This window comes from Saimiri boliviensis, chromosome 1 (genome assembly GCF_048565385.1).
Source record: "Saimiri boliviensis isolate mSaiBol1 chromosome 1, mSaiBol1.pri, whole genome shotgun sequence".
NCBI classification, from domain to species: Eukaryota; Metazoa; Chordata; class Mammalia; order Primates; family Cebidae; genus Saimiri; species Saimiri boliviensis.
In genome coordinates this window covers 82,643,229-82,663,515 of record NC_133449.1, presented here as the reverse complement: position 1 = coordinate 82,663,515, position 20,287 = coordinate 82,643,229, and the positions used below count along the sequence as shown (strand labels likewise).

The following is a 20,287-nucleotide window of genomic DNA, read 5'->3' as shown; positions in this document are numbered from 1 at the left end:
CCCTGTGTCCATATGTTCTCATTGTTCAACACCCGCCTATGAGTGAGAACATGCAGTGTTTGATTTTCTGCTCTTGTGTCAGTTTGCTGAGAATGATGGTTTCCAGGTTCATCCGTGTCCCTACAAAGGACTCGAACTCATCGTTTTTGATGGCTGCATAATATTCCATGGTGTATATGTGCCACATTTTCCCTGTCCAGTCTATCATTGATAACTTTACTTCTAGATTGCAATTACCCACAAGATACATAGGATGTCTTGTTCATCTTTTAGTAGGTAATCAGGAAATGGTTGTTGGATTAAGTAACTGTGTTACACAGGCCTTCTCCAAAAAGATCATCTCAAGAATTTTCTTAAGGACTCCTCCAAAACCCAGAAACTACCGTAATTATATCAAGCAGAAGAGAGCAGGTAGTTTATTTTTTAAGGCCTTCAGAGTAGCTCCTTCCACAAGTTTTTTATCCACCCAATATCAGCCTTCACAATCTCTATCATCAGCAAATTATTCTGTTTCAAATAAGAATTGTTTATTATTTAGGTCTATGGCTCATGTGGCCTAGAGTTGGTTATAACCTTAATGTGAGGGGTTTTTGGAGACTCAAAAGCAGAACTGTGACAATACTGTTGTTCTTTTCTTCCCAAATTGAATAAGCCCATTCCTTCTTTCTACATCTTCATGATCTATACAGCTCAAAATTAGTAATAGTCTTCTTAATGTGAAGCCTCAAAACTAGTTTCAATACTCTATTTAGCATTTAGGCAAAGGTAATTTTAAGAAGTGTTTATGGTCCCTGCTATGATCCTTATCAATGGGATACCTTGCATTAGGCAAACCTAGCATTTACCAGGCAGATAAATTAGGAGTTGGTGATTCATTTCACAGAGCAGTCCCAGGACAATTTCTTCAAAATGACTACTTTAGTCCTATTTCATTTAGAAAATACTCATTTTATAAGCAATTTTTCATGGATTACAAATCACAGAATGAGAGTAGCTGTAATCTTACTGATGTCTAATTTAGGTGTCACTTGGGTTTAAGATATGCACCGTTTTCTGGTTTCTGCTACTGGTGTTATGAGCTCTTCAAGATCTCTCGTCCCTTACAGAAGTGGTCAGCATGAAGATCATCTCTTAGAAAATATTATCATGTTCATTTGACACCTGAAAAAGCATACCCAGAGAGTAGAAGAAACTTGGAGACTCTTTATATACACAAATAGCATAAAGGAGTTTTTCCCATCTCCAAGGGACCAACCTGGGCAAAGGAATAAATAGCCTTGACAATCAGTCTCCCTGTCCCTGCACCCTCAAGAAAACAGGGAGAGTCATATTCTCTAATGCCAAGGTTAATACCTGTCTTTGGTTTCTTAGCAAGCAGGGTCTCTGCACTAGAATCTGGAAGGCCACTGGAATCTCTCTGCCAATGTTTTTGCCATCCTCATTATTGATCCTAGTAGCAGCACAAACCTGTTTCCGCATGTTGTGTTTAGATGCTGATCAGTGTTAAGTACTCACCCCAGGGAGGCTGGGCAAAAACAGCATGCAGACTTTTCAAGCTGACTTTATAAACTGCTCTTTGGACTGGTCAGGGCCTGCAGTCAGAATCCATGATTGTTAATTCATAAAACCCTAGCTCTTTAAGCAATTTGGCAAAAATCTTCGCTAATTCAGTCCCACTGCCGGGGGCTGCTTCCAAAACGTATATTTTCAAAATGTGTGAGCAGGCCGGGCACGGTGGCTCACGCCTGTAATCCCAGCACTCTGGGAGGCTAAGACAGGCAGATCTTCTGAGGTCAGGAGTTCAGGACCAGCCTGACAAACCCTGTCTCTACTAAAAATACAAAATTAGCCGCGTGCGGTGGAGCACGCTTGTAATCTCAGCTACTTGGGAGGCTGAGGCAGGAGAATTGTGTGAACCTAGGAGGGAGAGGTTACAGTGAGCTGAAATTGCGCCACTACATTCCAGCCTGGGCAACAAGAGCTTAACTCTGTGAAAAAAAAAAAAAAAAAATTGGCAAAAATCTTCGATAATTCAGTCCCATTGCTGGGGGCTGCTGCCAAAATGTAATTTTCAAAATGTGTGAACAGGCCAGGCATGGTAGCTCACACCTGTGATCCCTGCACTCTGGGAGGCCAAGGCAGGCAGATCACCTGAGATCAGGAGTTTGAGACAAGCCTGGCCAACATGGTGAAACCCCATCTCTACTAAAAATACAAAAAGTAGCTGGGCGTTGTGGCTGGTGCCTGTAATCTCAGCTACTCCGGAGGCTAAAGCAGGATAATTGCTTGAACCTGGAAGGTGGAGGTTGCAGTGAGCTGAGACAGTGCCACTGTACTCCAGCCTGAGCGACAGAGTGAGAATCCATCTCAAAACAACAACAGTATAGTCAAGATATGTGAGCAGTATGAAGTGAAGGAAGAGTTCCAAGAGAAAATGGATGAGAATGTGTTAATATACATTCTGATCTGTGTACAGCCAAAGTGTTGGGAGGGTGATATGCACTTCCTGTTAAGCACAAATCCACCTAAAGTTCACTCTATGATAGTGTCTTTATTATCTGACCTAATAAAAAAGATAACAGAATTTAACCCATACAACCATTCCTTGAGTGGAAAAGGTGGATCCTTCTCAGTGTGGCCCCAACACAGTAATACACATGGGAGTTTAAAGAGTTTGCCCACAGTGGAGAGCTAAAAATGGTTGGTGGTGACTACTGATGCAATTTGATATACAACCTGACAATGAAACCCCCCACAGCACAGTGGAATTTCCACTAAAGAGCTAACTGGATAGAGAGAAGGATCCATGTAGGCAAATCTTCAAAATGTACTTTTGTAGCCTCTATTCTAAAACCATAGTACTGCTCCTTAACGAGGCTTATGGCATACAGTTGGGGAAGAATGCTACAGATGTATCCTTTAGAGTGTGGTTGGGGGAAGTCAGAATTATCTAAGGAGTCTGTACCCTTCTCTCTACCCGCAAATTACATCTGTGCTATCTTCCACATTCCTCGGCATTAGAAATTAAAATGGTCTCCATACTGGATTGGCATACAGATAGTAGGTCTACCTTTTATCCTCCCTTCTGTTACCAGCACATCAGTAAATTGGGTATTCTGCAGTAGGCTTTTCCAAATGAGAAAATATGATAATTCTTTACTTTCTTTATCCATTCAAAAAGCTTCATTTAAAGTTGATGGAGGCCTGGCGTGGTGGCTCATGCCTATAATCCCAGCACTGTGGGAGGCTGAAGTGGGTGGATCACTTGAGGTCAGGAGTTCGAGACCAGCCTGGCCAAAATGGTGAAATCCCATTTCTACTAAAAATACAAAAATTTTCTGGGTGTGGTGGCAGGCGCCTGTAATCCCAGCTAGTCGGGAGGCTGAGGCAGGAGAATCACTTGAACCCAGGAGGCAGAGGTTGCAGTGAGCCAAGATTGCACCACTGCACTCTAGCCTATGTGACAGAGCAAGACTCTGTCTAAATAAATAAATAAAAATAAAGTTGATGGAAACAAGAAATTAAATCTAGCCTGTTTAGGACAGAGGTTTCAAATTAGTGACCTGCAAGTCAAGTCTGGTCTGCAGATGTGTTTTGTTTGGCCCACACAGTACTCTGAAAAATCAGGACTACTTACATCAAATCTACATTTCCAGCTTTCAAGAAGGTACACCAAGTCCACAATCCTGCATAATAAAAATTGCCTGGAATTTATCACTATTGTCCGTTTCAAAAAGTCCCCAGATCTTCCTTTCCCTGATGTGATACATTTCACTCGTTTACAGTAGTGCCAGAGCTCTATAGGTATTTGAAAGTGACCTTTTGTTTGGAGTCTAGGAAAAGAACATCAAGGAAAGATTGACACAGATCCTCAAGGTAGGGAAGGTAGCTGTAGATAATTATCAATTAAAAAAAAAAACTTTAAAAACTATATAAATTCCAATGTCTTTATTATATATCCAATATGTTTTTATTCAAGAACCCAACAAATTATAACTACCAGCAAATGACAGCTTTATATTTTCAGTAGTGCTACACCAAACATTTGTTAAATGCTGTTTTTTGTTTTTTTTTTTCTGAGAGAGAAGGGAAGAAATGTATGAGCTTTCCATGAAATGTACAAAGTTAAAAAAAAGTAAGGCCTCTGCTTTGATTTTTAACTTAACATATGCTTTAGCAATCTAATAGAATTCCAGGCACCTAAAAAGTAACAATTTTTCATCTTTCAAAGTTAAAAAAAGTGATTAACTTAATGGTCATTTCTTAGTTAATTCAGAATTTAGGAAAAGTTCTTAATATTAAGAAAATTTTTTATTAGATTTCTGTTTCAGAATGTCTCTAAACCTTTCTGAATGAATGATTTTAATAGAAATTCATTTTGATACATGCTTGACTATAATAAATAAAAAGGTAACTAGTTACAATTAAATCTTTTAGACCTTGGAATAAATATCTTCCTTTCCTCACTGATATGGCAGAAGGAAAACCTAATATGGATTCAGAGAAACGAAATTCATCATGGCCCTTGCTACGCGCCTGCTATGTAAAGCAATCAATGGCAAGAAGAAGAAAAGAGAGAAGACTCACTCAAGTGAGCAAGACCCAGTAAAACACATGAACACGGGTTAAACCTTCATCGGAACAATTCAAATGCTAAAAGGCATTTTTAAGCAACTGGTGAAATTTGAATATGGACTGGCTATTAGATAATACTAAGGAATTAAGGAATTATTAGTAATTTAAAAAATATGCTGTATCTTTCCATTCAAGTTGTAATCTTGCTAGCAGAAACTGTGTGCAAAATAAGTATTCAGTAGATGTTGTTGATGCTCACGTTGAATTGTACTATTTCAAATTTAGGTTGAAGGTCAAGAAGCACTGGGAAATAATTTCTACCTTTTCAGAATTGCTGAATTTTAGAGTTTGAAATGACAAAAGGAGTTATCTAGTCAAAATAAATTTATCTTAAGTGTGAAGAAAAGGACATATAGCTAGAAAGTGGTGGGGCTGGTCTAGAATGCAAGTTTCTGTGCAGAGGCCCATATTATACCTCCTTCAGTGTAGCTTACATGGAGGCCCTTAGAGCTTCAAAGCCCTATGGAGCTCACAACTCAATTCTTTCTCCTTCTCCACTTAACTTTATAATCTTGCTCTTCCTCCCAACTCCATTTTCCATCTCCAGGCTTTTAAAAATTTATATTCACTTGACAACTTTTACTTTCCTTGGGAAAGCTGCCAAAGGCAATTCCGAGAAGGAATAATAATGAGCAAAGGAAAAACAAGGCAAAATTAAAAGAACAACAACAGCGGCTGTTTAAGCTTCGTCTAGATTTATACGTCTACTTTATCCCCCTGGCTTGCATGAACACATTTTTTTTTCTAAGCTCTGTCAATGGACACATAATAGCTTTCTATCAATCGGATAGGTCTCAAAGGAAAAAAAAACAGGTTCTAAGCCATCAGTACACAAAGAACCAGAGCCGCTGAAACACGTCTCTCTTGCCATTCCCTTTCTCCATCCTTTATCTACTCTTTTCAACAGCCAGTATGAAGGCCAATAATTAAAATATTATTTTTGTAAGCCTTTTAGTAATATATTGCTTTTAAAACTATGCACATGTATTACTTTAAAAATGCTATGCTTTAGAAAGCTGAATTATAATTATCCAGTACTCTGTTTAGCACCAAATAGAAAAATTAAAAACTCAGCTTGAATGCTTCTGAATTTATAAGATAAGCCAGGCAACCCTAATACGAGTGTGGACAGATAGCTGAATATCGGCAATAAGTTGCACCAATATATCAAATACCTTAAAGAAAGATAAATACAAATGAATAGACATATGGGATTTAGTAAGTATAAACTAATAGAGAAATGTGTTTCTTGGGCCTATTACACAGGGATTACAGCTACCTTTTCTTAAGTTCCTCTGTTATGTTATACACTTATATATTAGCGATACACATACATTATCACTAATCCTCACAGCAAGCCTAAGGGATGATTGCCTATATTTTATAAATGAGGAAGAGGTATGGCCAGAATTTTAATACGAAGCTATCTGACTGCCTGTTAATCTTCTTTCCACCATAACATAAAAATACATACTCAATTTAAATTTAGGAGGGGAAAAGTTATGCTTTTTGCTCTTATTCTAATAGCAGCTCATTTTGATTTTTTGCTTGAAAAATGTTTTTTTCTTTTTTTAATAACAGAGACAGGATCTTACTATGTTGCCTAGGCTGGTCTCAAACTCAAGCAATCTTCCTGCCTTGACCTCCCTAAATGCTGGGATTACAGGCCACCTCGCCCAGCCAGCTGCTCATTTTAATCATGTTCCATGGTCAAGGCTGACATTTAGCTAGTATGCCCTGGTATGTGGCATAAGGGCTAAAGCCTGTTCTAATTCACTGGGTACCTGTTCTGCTTGATTTGTGCCCATGCCATACTAATCATTAAATATTTTTAATATTATACCTGTCCATGGCATAGAACTTTTAGAGTTTTCAATCAAATACTTACTCAGATACTTGAAATCATCCAAAATCACTTTTTATATTTTCCATATCTATAGGTATCACAGGTCTACTTCTATGCAAAATTTGACTGGTTCTCTCTCTGAGTAATAACATGCCAAGATTCCCAGCTTTTATACTAGAAGCTTAAGCTTTGCCATATATATATATATATATATATATATATATATATATATATATAAAAGCATGGGGCACATCTTCAAACCAGCAGTACAAAATTATTATACTCTAGGTTTTTGCCAGAAAGTTCAACCTTGAAATGAAATCCTGCTTGTCAAGTCAGGCTTGTAGCATTTCATGTTTGGGAAGACAGTCTAACGACAGGATACTACCCACACTTCCTCAGTTCTTGCTATCAAATTAGATCACCAGAAAGTAATATATCTGGACATTAGCTTATGCCCTTAGCTAAAAATGCCTACACTGTTTTGCACAAAGTTATAATCTTGGATTTTATCAAGATTCAATATAAGAAATGACCATATGGGGAAAAGGAAGCAATGGTATAAACATTTCAAAGACAAATCTAAATGTCATCATAACAAAAGTGTGATTTATTTCTGAGAGCTTCTTACTCTAGATTTATTTATAAGTTAGTTATGTCAAAATCAGTTTGCCCAACCAGCATACATAAAATGTTGTGCAAGCTCCCTCAACTGGTTGAGATATAGAACTACCAAAACACATGTTCCATTAGGTTGACTGCGTCATCCTCTGCAGAGATTTCTGTAACTGCAGCCTGAGATCGAAGAATGGACATGATGTCATTAGATAATTTGTCAAAGCCATTCTGTAAACATATACTTGCCACTTCTTGCCACATTTCTATAGAGCAAAATGAATCCTTTATCATAAGACTTTCTACTGCATCTGTAGGGGAAAAATAAAATATTATAGTATGGCACTTATTCTCATTTGATAATCCATATTTTAATGATTCTTCAAAAACAGAAAAAGACATAATTTCATCTCAGCTACTGTTAAACTCTACCTGATTCCCCTAAGATCAACGATATAACATTCAGTGCTCAGTCTAGCTCTTGGCAAGTACTTGCGTTAGTTCCTTCTCCTCCTCTCTTACCATTAACCTCTTCATGTCTCAGTTCAACCCTCCACCACTTTCTCACATTCCACGTCTCCACTCATCTCCTTTTTGTTAAGGTAGCAGATGCTGAAGGCTATAAGGCAGAAGCTCAGAAAGTGACGAGTGTGGGCTCATCCTTATTCTCAGAGTCTATAAGGCACCACCAGAAACCATCAAGTAACTGTGGACCTATAGGTCAAGTTTTCATAATTTCAAACACTTAACTAAATGCCTTAGTGATGCTAACCCAAGGACTTAAGGAATTCTTTGACAAACTCTTCATCCTGTATCTAGATGGAGACCTCTTAATGATGGGGCTTCTATAACAAATATTTTTCTTAAGGAAATGAAATCATTTTGTTTGTTAAAGAAATTTCATATTATTTACTTTGTAAAATCTCTTAGGGATCTAACAATTTATGGAACTCATTTCTTATCTATTACCTGCATTACTTATGGTACTTCATAAAAGAGGATCTCTTTTCAGAATATTGTCATCATTATAATTTTATTTCTACCACAATTATTTTTCTTTTTTCTTTTTTTTTTTTTTGAGACGGAGTTTTGCTCTTGTTACCCAGGCTGGAGTGCAATGGCGCGATCTCAGCTCACCGCAACCTCCGCCTCCTGGGTTCAGGCAATTCTCCTGCCTCAGCCTCCCGAGTAGCTGGGATTACAGGCACGCGCCACCATGCCCAGCTAATTTTTTGTATTTTTAGTAGAGATGGGGTTTCACCATGTTGACCAGGATGGTCTCGATCTCTTGACCTTGTGATCCACCCGCCTCGGCCTCCCAAAGTGCTGGGATTACAGGCTTGAGCCACCGCGCCCGGCCTTCACAATTATTTTTCTATCAAAATATTTTAGTTATCTACAGTGATAATTTCAAAACATAAAGTTATCTTCTAAAATACATTTTCAAGTAATTTAAAATCAAGTCGTCTGTTCAACATCCTATATCAATAAAAAGAAAATAAGAGTTTTAATTATTCTTTCTCTCTCTCTCTCTCTCTCTCTCCCTCCCTCCCTCTCTTTTTTTTTTTTTTTTTTTTTGAGGCAGGGTCTCATCTAGGATGGAGTGCAGTGGCACAATCACGGCTCACTGTAGCCTTGAGCTCCCTGGGCTCAGGCATTCTTCCACCTTAGCCTCTTGAGTAGATGGGACTACAGGTGCACACCGCCACACCTGGCTAATTTTTGTATTTTTTTTTTTTTTAATAGAGACGGAGTTTTACTGTTCAAGGCTGGTCTTGAACTCCTGAGCCCAAGCAATCCACCCACCTCAGCCTCCCAAAGTGCTGGGATTACAGGGGTGAGCCACTGCACCCAGCCTAATTAGTTATTCTCTAATCTACAGCAGAGTTAGGTTCAGGGTGAATATCCTATGTAAATACACATACATTTGGTTTAAGAATTAAAACATATAGTTTATGTCTACATAACATTTAAAATACAAATAAAAAGATGGCTAAATATATACATATGTCAATATATATAAAGTTTTTAGTGTTAGTGATTGTAATTATTGTAACTTTCCCCTCAGGCTTCATAAAGATTCTCTCTGCATTCTAATTTTCTCAAGAAATATATCCTATTGCTAATAGACTATTATTTATATGGCAATCTTTTTTTTTTTTTTTTTTTTTTTTTTTTTTGAGACGGAGTTTCGCTCTTGTTACCCAGGCTGGAGTGCAATGGCGCGATCTCGGCTCACCACAACCTCCGCCTCCTGGGCTCAGGCAATTCTCCTGCCTCAGCCTCCTGAGTAGCTGGGATTACAGGCACGCGCCACCACGCCCAGCTAGTTTTTTGTATTTTTAGTAGAGACGGGGTTTCACTATGTTGACCAGGATGGTCTCGATCTCTCGGCCTCGTGATCCACCCGCCTCGGCCTCCCAAAGTGCTGGGATTACAGGCTTGAGCCACCGCGCCCGGCGGCAATCTTTACATTTATAAACTCCTAAAGTTAACTCTTGCTAAGAAGGAACTCTTAGGAAAATCTGAGTTAACTTATGCATAATCATCTTAAACCTTTCCCTAAATAACCCACCACTATTTCTTCCACAACATTTTACTCTACTCACCTTTCCCACTTTTATTTATTTCTTGAAGTAGCTTAATGCCAATTTTTTTCATATCTACAGAGAACAGATGAAGTATGGCAAGACCAAAAGATAAAGATGGTTGTTTCTCATTCAACTCTTTAATGAGACACTGAATTAATTCAGCTTGGGGACATGACATTAATAGCTGCAACAGGTCATCTGAAGGCAAAAATGAAAAACTTTATCTCAATATCCTAATATGATAAATCAACTAGAAACAGGACTAGCTAATGTCTATACCTGCCAATCAATAAACAGTCTTTCTAATCCTTCCAAAGCCCTCAATGAGCCACTCCAACCTAAACTCAACAGTACTATCCCCAAGCCCCCCAATCAAAAAAAATCGTGCTCAGCATAACAAAAACAAAGGAAAACTACCCACGAGAGTACCCAAAACATAATTATAATGAAAAGAAATGTGGTATAATACACATATAGATTGGCTATCGGGAAACCTGAATCCTAATCATAGCTCCATCAGTCACTTATTCTTTTGGAACTCAGTTTTCACATGTGAAAAGTGTGAGAATTGGAGATAATTTCTTTCTTTCTTTTTTTTTTTTTAGACGGAGTTTCGCTCTTGTTGCCCAGGCTGGAGTGCAATGGCGCGATCTCGGCTCACCGCAACCTCCGCCTCCTGGGCTCAGGCAATTCCCCTGCCTCAGCCTCCTGAGTAGCTGGGATTACAGGCACGTGCCACCATGCCCAGCTGATTTTTTGTATTTTTAGTAGAGACGGGGTTTCACCACGTTGACCAGGATGGTCTGGATCTCTCGACCTCGTGATCCACCCGCCTCGGCCTCCCAAAGTGCTGGGATTACAGGCTTGAGCCACCGCACCCAGCCTGAATTGGAGATAATTTCCAAGGTTTCATCTAATACTATAGTTTGTTTGTCTCTATCTTGTTGCTCATATTTGGACCAAATTCTGGTAAGTATAATGTCTTTCTTTCTGTGCCTTGCATAGAAAAAGCAACTCAGTAATTTTTTCCGAAAAATATCAAGTACTTAGAAATTCAAAAATTGAAAACGTAAAGAACCCATTAGCTGTTTCAAGTAGCTAGAGGTGAAGCCATATGAAGCTGCCTAAATTTGACCAACAAAAGGGCAATTCCATATGGTTTAATCTACTAGTTAACCATTGAGGTAATCTAAAGCTACAATTATGATTTGTATTCTTAATTTTTTTTTAAACAAAGTCTCACTGTGTTGTCCAGGCTGGAGTACAATGGCTCATCACAGGCACGATAATTATGCACTGTATCCTCAAACTCCTGGGCTCAGTCTCCTACCTCAGCCTTCACAATAGCTGGGATTACAGGCATGCACCACCGTGCCCTCTATATTCTTAAGTTTATAAACTTTGTATTAACTTCCTAAACTTTTTTAAGTAAAAATATTATTATGGGGCCACAATAGAGGTAATTTTTAGAATAACATCTGAGAGCCTTTCAAGAACTACCATAGACATAATTTGAACTCTGAAGGCCTCAGGTTTTTAAAAATGTATTTAATATGTAGAGATGGGGTCCCACTATATTGCCCCAGGTTGGTCTTGAACTCCTTGTCTCCCTTTTGCTTACTATATTTCAAAATCTATTTCTTTTTAAAAACATTTTAGGGATGAGGTCGCACTCCGATGCCCAGGCAGGAATGCACTGGCAAATCATCACTTAATGCAGCCTAGAACGCCTGGCCTCAAGCAATTTTCCCATCTCAGCCTCCTGAGTGGCTGGGACTACAGACCCTATCCCTAAAATGTTTAAATTCTAAGAGTTATTAAAATCTCTATCCCATGTTTAAACATTAACATATACAATTTTTACATACGGAAAAATAATAGTTAACACAGAAACCAAAACTGTATACTTAGATAATAGAATATTAGTTAGTACCTACTATGCCAGATTCTGTTTTGTCACCACATAACCAAGGGCGAATCACTTACTTCTCTGTGCCTTAGCTTCTCTGTGGAAACATACCGTTGTTTTTATCTATAAAATGGGATAGTAACAAAACCTACCTCATTGCCATAGAGTCAACATGAGGATTAAATGAGATAATGCATGAAAAAAAAGCCTAGCTATTATTACAATAATAGTATAGGGCATGCTGTTATTAATGAAGAGATTTGTAACTTTAAAAGAATACATAGATTCTAAGAAAAAGTCAATTAATTGCTTGAAAATGACCATATTCAACAACCACTAAAACTCCTTTTTCCTGGAATAATGTGACCTAAAATGGCTATGTTTGGTTCCATTTTGCATCTTCTTAGAACTGGGATACACCGCCTGCAGATGAGGACTAGCACTGGCCTGGGAGATGGGCAGATGTCAGCAATGCCTCTACTTAGAGTCACTGCCAAACTAGATCCAGAGTAAGAGATCTGCTCATCCAACTAGAGTCGCCCTAAGGTCCACAGTTTTCTCAGATTACTGTCCAATTGTAATCTCACATTACTGTTCAATTGTTTTAAAATTTTGAAATAAATTAGAAATTCATCATTTCTAATGCTTATGTTACAGTTCAAAACATTACATATCACAAATAAGTTATTTTAAAAAATCATTTATGTAGTTTGTTCTAGCATATCTGCTAATTTTATCTTTAAAACTGTATATTTCCAGAACTATCTGATTTATTAAATGTTTATATTTTGAGAAAATATATAATATTTTTTAATGTCTAGCATGAAAGCCAATCAGCTCCAGCTTGCCTATGTTCATGAAAAATTACAAAAGAAATCTCCTACTTATTGGTATATATAAAATTGATTTTATAATATAAGTTTAAAGTACTGCCTGCTATTATGGGTACTCTTATAATTAAAGTCCAGAATTCAAATTTATACAAATTGAGACTTCACTTACCAGAAGTAAAGTCCTTAACAAACTGCTGTATGTACTCCATGACCCTATGAGTCTGACCCTGTTTACACAAGCAAAGGAGAGCTTTCTTGTGCAGCCCACATTCACTGTAGATAATCTGAGCTAAAGCCAGGCACTTGGCCTTATTATAAGTATCCTGCTCCCCATAATCACAAATCACATCTCCTGCCTCTTCAGAAAATGTCAGTCTAGAACAAGAAGATCAATAAGACACATGTTAGAAAATTCTTGATGAGTGGCTGAGACTGAGATATTTGAAAATTCAGCACAGTAGAACTGGAATTTCTATTGCCTGTAAGAATTCCAAGTTACAATTTAATAGGCAATTGATGATGTAGGAGAAATTAAACATATCTGAGATTTAACAACAACAACAACAAAAACCAATCAGTGCGTATTCCCTTGGAGGAAGACATTTTGGCTCCTCAAAAGCTCATTTTAAAAAATCCACAAACAAGATTAAAACTCTCCTAAAAAGACTGATAGGTCTAAAAATTACAAGGTAAACAAAAATGCTCTCATAATTGGAGTCTCAATATTTTCAAGCAGTTATCTAGATTCTAAACTGTATGGAATGCAAAAGCTTATTAAATGTTGGTTGTAGATAGTGAGAACAGTTTCAGCTCATAAAGATAGATATTGCAAGCATTTGTACTAAAAGGAAAACAGTAAGTGTGACAGCACTGTTATTTTTAAAATTTGTTATAGATTTATAAGAGGCAAGAGGGGAAAATGGACATAATTATGCCTGTTAGGAAAGACTGAGGAAGCAGTTCTTTTGAGAGGGCTCCACTGAATAGATTTCACTGGTCATATTTTAATGTAGCACTTCTATAACCAACTGAAGTTAATCATCTGATGTGCTATAAGAGTAAATTCACCTAGAAACTATAGGCATAGCCAAAAGAACATGTGGGTATGATCAAAGATACCACTTCAAATTACTTACGTTATATTTTTAATTAACAGTTACAAAATAAAAGCATCATATGATATTGGTGTCTGTATACATCTAAAAATGATGATAACATTAAAATGAAATCCTGAAGCCCCTACAAAATGTCTCTTTACTGAAAATTCAGTAAATAAAGCCTTCTGTGTTTATTGGGGTGGGCAGCAGAGAGGTGAGTCTACATCAAAAGGTAGCCTGAGTACAAATTAATTATTTAGTTAAGAAATTCTCTGATTTCCACACTTTAATACCAAAATATAGGTTTTTGGCCATAATTCCTGAGGTTGAACAAGTTAATTATTTTAGTCTATGTAGTGACTGAAATACTGCAGCAAAATCATAATGCCAGTATTTTAGTATTTATTTATCTTATTAATGCCATTATTTTTTGAAGAGTCACCACCTTAGAGAAGGCCAGAGCTGGGATGTGGGCCAGGGAAATTCCCTCCCCGTTTTTCCCTCCGATCACTTCATCATACCCTCTTTCTGTTTCCCTAAAATCCCCTTGTTGACTTTTCTCACCCTTACTCCTAACTCAAAGAGGACTCTTTTTGGGCCTTGTGAAAGTGGTTCTGAGACCAGGCTAGGTCTGGAAAATGTGAACAGCTAAGAAATAAAATAAAATGTGCTTAACTCCATAGTAATCTAATACATATTTGATTATAAATTAGATTAAAAATTTTTTTTTTACCAGAAAATGTAAGTTTTATGTCTCTCTGGTTTTTTTTTGTTTTTTTTTTTTGAGACAGAGTCTCCCTCTTTGCCAGGCTGGAGTGCAGTGGCACCATCTTGGTTCACTGCAACCTCCACCTCCTGGCTTCAAGTAATTCTCCTGCCTTGGCCTCCCAAGTAGCTGGGACTACAGAAGCCCACCACCACACCCAGCTAATTTTTGTATTTTTAGTAGAGATAGGGTTTCACTATGTTGGCCAGGATGGTCTCGATCTCTTGACCTTGTGATCTGCCCACCTCGGCCTCCCAAAGTGCTGGGATTACAGCTGTGAGCCACCATGCCCAGCTTATGTCTCTTAAGTTGTTACTATATATATGATCTTTAGAGTAAAAACAAGCACCAAGAGATGTCCTTAAAATATAATTTTGATTCTTATTTATTCTGCTTCAAGTTGGAGGGTACATGTGCAGAATGTGCAGGTTTTTTACACAGGTTTACACGTGCCATGGTGGTTTGCTGCAACCATCAACCCATCATCTATGTTAGATATTTCTCCTAATGCTATCCCTCCCCTAGCCTCCACCTCCACAGGCCCCAGTGTGTGATGTCCCTCTCCCTGTGTCCATGTGTTCTCATTGCTCAACTCCCATTAATGAAAGAGAACACAGTGTTTGGTTTTCTGTTCTTGTGTTAGTTTGCTGAGGATGATGGTTTCCAGCTTCATCTATGTCTCTGTAAAGAACACGAATTCATCCTTTTTGTGGCTGCATAGTATTCCATGGTGTTTATGTGTCACATTTTCTTTATGCAGTCTATCATTGATGGGAATTTGGGTTTTTAAATTTTGTAATGTCAAAATAAAGGTAATATACAATCTCTAAATCCATGCATAGAATTTATTTACTGTTATTTTCTAGGACTGGGATTGCAGAGTTAAAATTTCAGAGAGTATTTATCTTCTGGGAGCAATGTCTGCAATTAAGAGAATTCCAGTAAAGGATGGTTTCTTAAAATTTAGACTTTTCAGGTCAAGTAATTAGACTTTTCCCAGGTAAGAATGACTAAGAGAGCCAAGATTAGGCCATAAGGCAGGCTGCTAAAGGGCTAGCTCTATGCTGAGCTTCTGGGAATGAACTGGAAGGCTTTTTAAGGTAGCCATGTGACAGAGGCCAGATAATCAGAGGTAGAAAACGGGAAACAGATTAAGTATAAAGAATGTGAATTGCCTTTAATATTCCCTCTTGTATTATCTCAGGATCCTTAAAACTGGTGGCATTTTCTCAATACATGTAGTCACAGAACTACATAGTAATTAAAGAATTCAAATTCTTACAACTAAGAGGTAGGTCAAGAATCATCATTATGTGTAAGAAACTTAATCTCGTCTGAAGTACCTCTGCACTAGAACTTTTAAAAACAGGTTTTGGTAAAGAACATGCACTTTGGGATGATATCCTCAAGTCCAAACCACTTCCAGTGCTCCCTGATACATACTTTTTGTGGAGGGTGTAGAAACGTGATCGGGCAGGGAAGAGGTCAAAGAGAGAAAAGAAGGGCATGCATATGAAGAAGTTCTTTCCTAAAACAAAATTAACTATTAGGTGGACAGTAAATGAAGGCCATAATAAGAATGGGTGGGAGAAACACAGTTTGCACTGGGAAATAGTGCCATCAAGATAGCTTTATCCAGAATTGTGCAGTGGAAATGGTGGATTTGAAATGAATGGCAGTAGGCAGTAGTATGTAAATTAGGAATTGCTTACTAATGTCCGTCTATCTCCTTATGATACCCTTCTTAAAGATGAGAACCATTCAATAATCTGTAGTATGTATTCTACATCCCTATGCATTCAGAGCCAAGTAAGCATAGCCCTTAGACTGCCAGCAGCAGGCTATACCTACTAGACAGACTACTGAGAGGCCTTTCCCTTCTCTGCCTTCCAATACACACAGCCCAGCCCATCTTTACAAAGATGCAGTATAAGCAGCTGCTAACTATTTTCTGATTGATCTTCATAAGTTGTTCAGTCATTGTGGTAGACACTGTTCTGATGCCTCATCCAGGCCCCAGTTACCGAACCAGTGTCCCTTCTCCAGCTGACTGCTAACAGCTCACAGCAGCTGCCACCTTCTCTGAAGAATTGTCCTCAGGTGTCTGTAGCCACTTCACCCAGAAAATTATGCCTATCCCACAACCCCCTCATACTCTACACTCAACCCCCCGACTGATAGGGTTTACAAAAGGCCAGCCCTTTAATAAAAGGAAAGAACTCTGTGTAATGTCTATGCTCTGTAACCCTCTCCCTGTGATAATGGCTAATACTAGACTTGACCTGAGTTCACATCCTTGCTTGGCTCTTTTCCAAGCCCTATCCTATTTCATTCCCTTTGAAAATTTTCCTGAGTAGTAATCTATTAGTAAATAATCTGCACCCTAATCCAAGTTGCAAGTTCTCTTCAAAGAAATAGAGAAACTGAGTGACAAAAATATTTCCCTCTGCTCCGTTATACAGCAACAGTCCTACCTGTTGATGATAATCAAGTCAGTCAAAACTTCACAGACACTAAAGTTGCAGGCATAGAAAACACAAATCCCCTGGCATGGTTAATTTTATGTGTCAACTTGACTGGGCCAGAGGGTGCCCAGATATTTGGTTGAACATTACTCTGGGTGTGTCCGTGAGGTGTTTTGGGAAGAGATTAACTTTTTTTTTAGTTTGGAAGTATTTATTTTCAAATTGTAATGTAATTTTACCAGTACTAAAAATGAGAGAGATTGCACAAGTAATATAGTTTGTCAATTTTGTTGAGATGACAATATTAATATATATACTTTTATTCATCTGATAAAGATGTCACTCACACATTCTATAAAGTTTCATTTTAATTAAGGATTTCCTTCTTTGACATTAGTGCTATTATCAGAACAGGAAATTAGAAAGTATGTCACAAGCAATACAAGCTTTTTACTCTGTGGCAACTGGCTCTGTTGTGCAGGTAATGCTTACATTCCACACTTACTTTATTCTTACACTAGGAAAAATATTCCAATATTTTTTTGTGAGAAACCAATGAGGGAGGGGCTTAAGACTATATGAAAATCTGATTTATTATAACAGCAATTTTAAATGACTAACAGAGTATGTGGCCTCTAAGTGGCACACAAAAATACTGATTGACTTTCAAAAATAAACAATATAATTCATTTAAAAATCTTCTCATTTCCCCTACCCTAATGTATATTTTTGTTGCTGTTGGTTTTTTTTTTTTTTTTTTTTTTGAGACAGCATTTAATTCTGTTACCCAGGCTGGAGGGCAGTGGCATGCTCAAGCTCACTGAAGCCTTGCTCTCCCAGGCTCAAGTAATCCTCCCACCTCAGCCTCCTAAGTAGCTGAGACTACAGGTCTGCACCACCATGTCTGGGTTATTTTGTTCTATTTCTTTTCATAGAGGCAAGGTCTCCTATGTTGTCCAGGTTGGTCTTGAACCCCTGAGCTCAAGCAATCCTTCCACTCTGGCCTCCCAGAGTGTTGGGATTACAGGCACGAGCCACCATGACCAGCCTTCAAATTTTCTTTATAAGCTAACAAAACTGATTTTCTTGTTTTGTTCAAAGTTTAACAAAATTCAAAACATTTCTGGCAGGGTGCTGGGGCTCACACCTGTAATTCCAGCACTTTGGGAGACCAAGGTGGGTGAATCACCTGAGGATGGGAGTTCAAGACCAGCCTGACCAACATGGAGAAACCCTGTCTCTACTAAAGATACAAAAATTAGCCAGGTGTGGTGACTCACGGCTGTAGTTCTAGCTACTGGGGAAGCAGAGGCAGGAGAATTGCTTGAACCCAGGAGGCAAAGGTTGTGATGAGCTGAGATCACACCATTGCACTCAAGCTTGGGCAACAAGAGCAAAACTTCGCCTCAAAAAAAAAAAAAAAATTGTAAATAGCTGACACCACAGCCAGGTAAACCCACAAAGATGGGGAAAAAAACAGCACAAAAAGATGAAACCATCAAACACCAGAACACCTCTTCTCCTTCAAGGGATCACAACTTCTCAACAACACAGGATCACAACTTGACCAAGGAGTGTGACAAATTGACAGAAACAGGCTTCAGAAGGTGGATAATTAACAAACTTTTCTGAGCTAAAGGAACACATTCTAACTCAATGCAAAGAAACCAAAAACCTTGAAAAAAGGTTAGACGAAATGCTAACTAGAATAACCAGCTTAGAGAAGAACATAAACGACTTGATGGAGTTGAAAAACACAGCATAAGAACTATGTGAAGCAAACACAAGTTTTAATAGCCGAATCAATCAAGCAAAAGAAAGGATATCAGAGATTGAAGATCAACTCAATGAAATAAAAAGAGAAGGCAAGACAAGAGAAAAAAGAGTGAAAAGAAATGAACAAAGCCTCCAAGAAATATGGGATTATGTGAAAAGACCTAATCTACGCTTGATTGTTGTATCTGAATATGATGGGGAGAATGAATCCAAGCTGGAAAACATGCTCCAGCTAATATATCCAGGAGAGCTTCCCAAGCCTAGCAAAGCAGTCCAAATTTCAAATTCAAGAAATACAGAGAACTCTACAAAGATATTCCTCAAGAAAAGCAACCCCAAGGCACATAATTGTCAGATTCACCGGGATCAAAATGAAGGAAAAAATGCTGAGAGCAGCTAGAGAGAAAGGTTAGGTCATCCACAGAGGGAAGCCAATGAGACTCACAGCAGATCTCTTGGCAGAAACCCTACAAGCCGGAAGAGAGTGGGAGCCAATATTCAACATCCTTAAAGAAAAGAACTTTCAACTCAGAATCTCATATCCAGCCAAACTAAGCTTCGTAAGTAAAGGAGAAATAAAATCTTTTGTGGACAAGCAATTATTGAGAGATTTTGTTACCACAAGACCTGCCCTCCAAGAGCTCCTGAAAGAAACACTAAGCATGGAAAGGAACAAGTTCCAGTCACTGCAAAAGCAAACCAGTTGGCAAAGACCAAAAATGCAATGAAGAAAATGAGTCAACTAATAGGAAAGAAAACCAGCCAGTAACAAAATGGCAGGATCAAATTCACATATAACAATATTAACATTGAATGTAAACGGCCTAAACGCCCCAATCAAAAGACACAGACTGTCCAACTGGATAAAAAGTCAGAACCCATTGGTGTGCTGTATTGAGGAAACCAATCTCACATACAAAGACACATATAGATTCAAAATAAAGGGATGGAAGAAAATTTACCAAGCAAATGGAGAACAAAAAAAAAAAGCAGGGGTTGCAATCCTAGTCTCTGGTAAATGGACTTCAAACTAACAAAGATCAAAAGAGACAAAAAAGGACACTACATAATGGTAAAAGGATCAATCCAACAGGAAGAGCTAACTATCCTAAATATATATGCCCCCAACACAGGAACACCCAGATACATAAAGCAAGTTCTTAATGACCCAAAATGAGACTTGGACTCACACACAATAATAGTGGGAGACTTCAACACTCCACTGTCAATATTAGACAGATCAACAAGACAGAAAATTAACAAGGATATCCAGGACTTGAATGCAAAGCTGGACCAATCAGACCTAATAGACATGTACAGAACGCTCCACCTCAAATCCACAGAATATACATTTTTCTCAGCACCACATTGCACTTACTCTAAAATTGAACACATCATTGGAAGCAAATCACTCCTCAGCAAATGCAAAAGAACAGAAATCATAACAAACAGTCTATCAGACCACAGCACAATCAGACTAGAACTCAGGATCAAGAAACACACTCAAACCTGCACAACCACTTGGAAACTGAACAACTTGCTTCTGAGTGTCGACTGGATAAACAATGAAATGAAGGCAGAAATAAAGATGTTCTTTGAAACCAACCAGAATGAAGACACAACTTACCAGAATCTCTGGGACACCTTTAAAGCAGTGTCTAGAGGGAAATTTATAGCAATAAATAAATGCCCACCAGAGAAGAGAGGAAAGATTTAAAATCGACACCCTATTGTCAAAATTGAAAGAGCTAGAG

At 38.1% G+C, this 20,287-nt stretch overlaps 1 protein-coding gene across 8 annotated transcripts in view; it reads right to left on the bottom strand.

Moving 5' to 3' along the window:
* Nucleotides 1–5: 5 nt before the first annotated feature.
* The window catches only part of CLHC1 (clathrin heavy chain linker domain containing 1), a 65,200-nt gene continuing 44,918 nt past the window's right edge, over nt 6–20,287 (bottom strand). For 7 of the 8 annotated variants that reach the window (XM_074400113.1, XM_074400112.1, XM_074400120.1 and 4 more), the window contains 3 exons: nt 12,599–12,804; nt 9,706–9,885; nt 6–7,407 (listed from right to left, as the gene is read on the bottom strand). In XM_074400113.1, coding sequence (XP_074256214.1) covers nt 7,211–7,407; nt 9,706–9,885; nt 12,599–12,804 — 583 coding nt within the window. In that variant the 3' untranslated portion in view covers nt 6–7,210. The remainder of the gene's footprint in view (nt 7,408–9,705; nt 9,886–12,598; nt 12,805–20,287) is intronic. The other variant, XM_074400129.1, reaches the window with a different exon arrangement.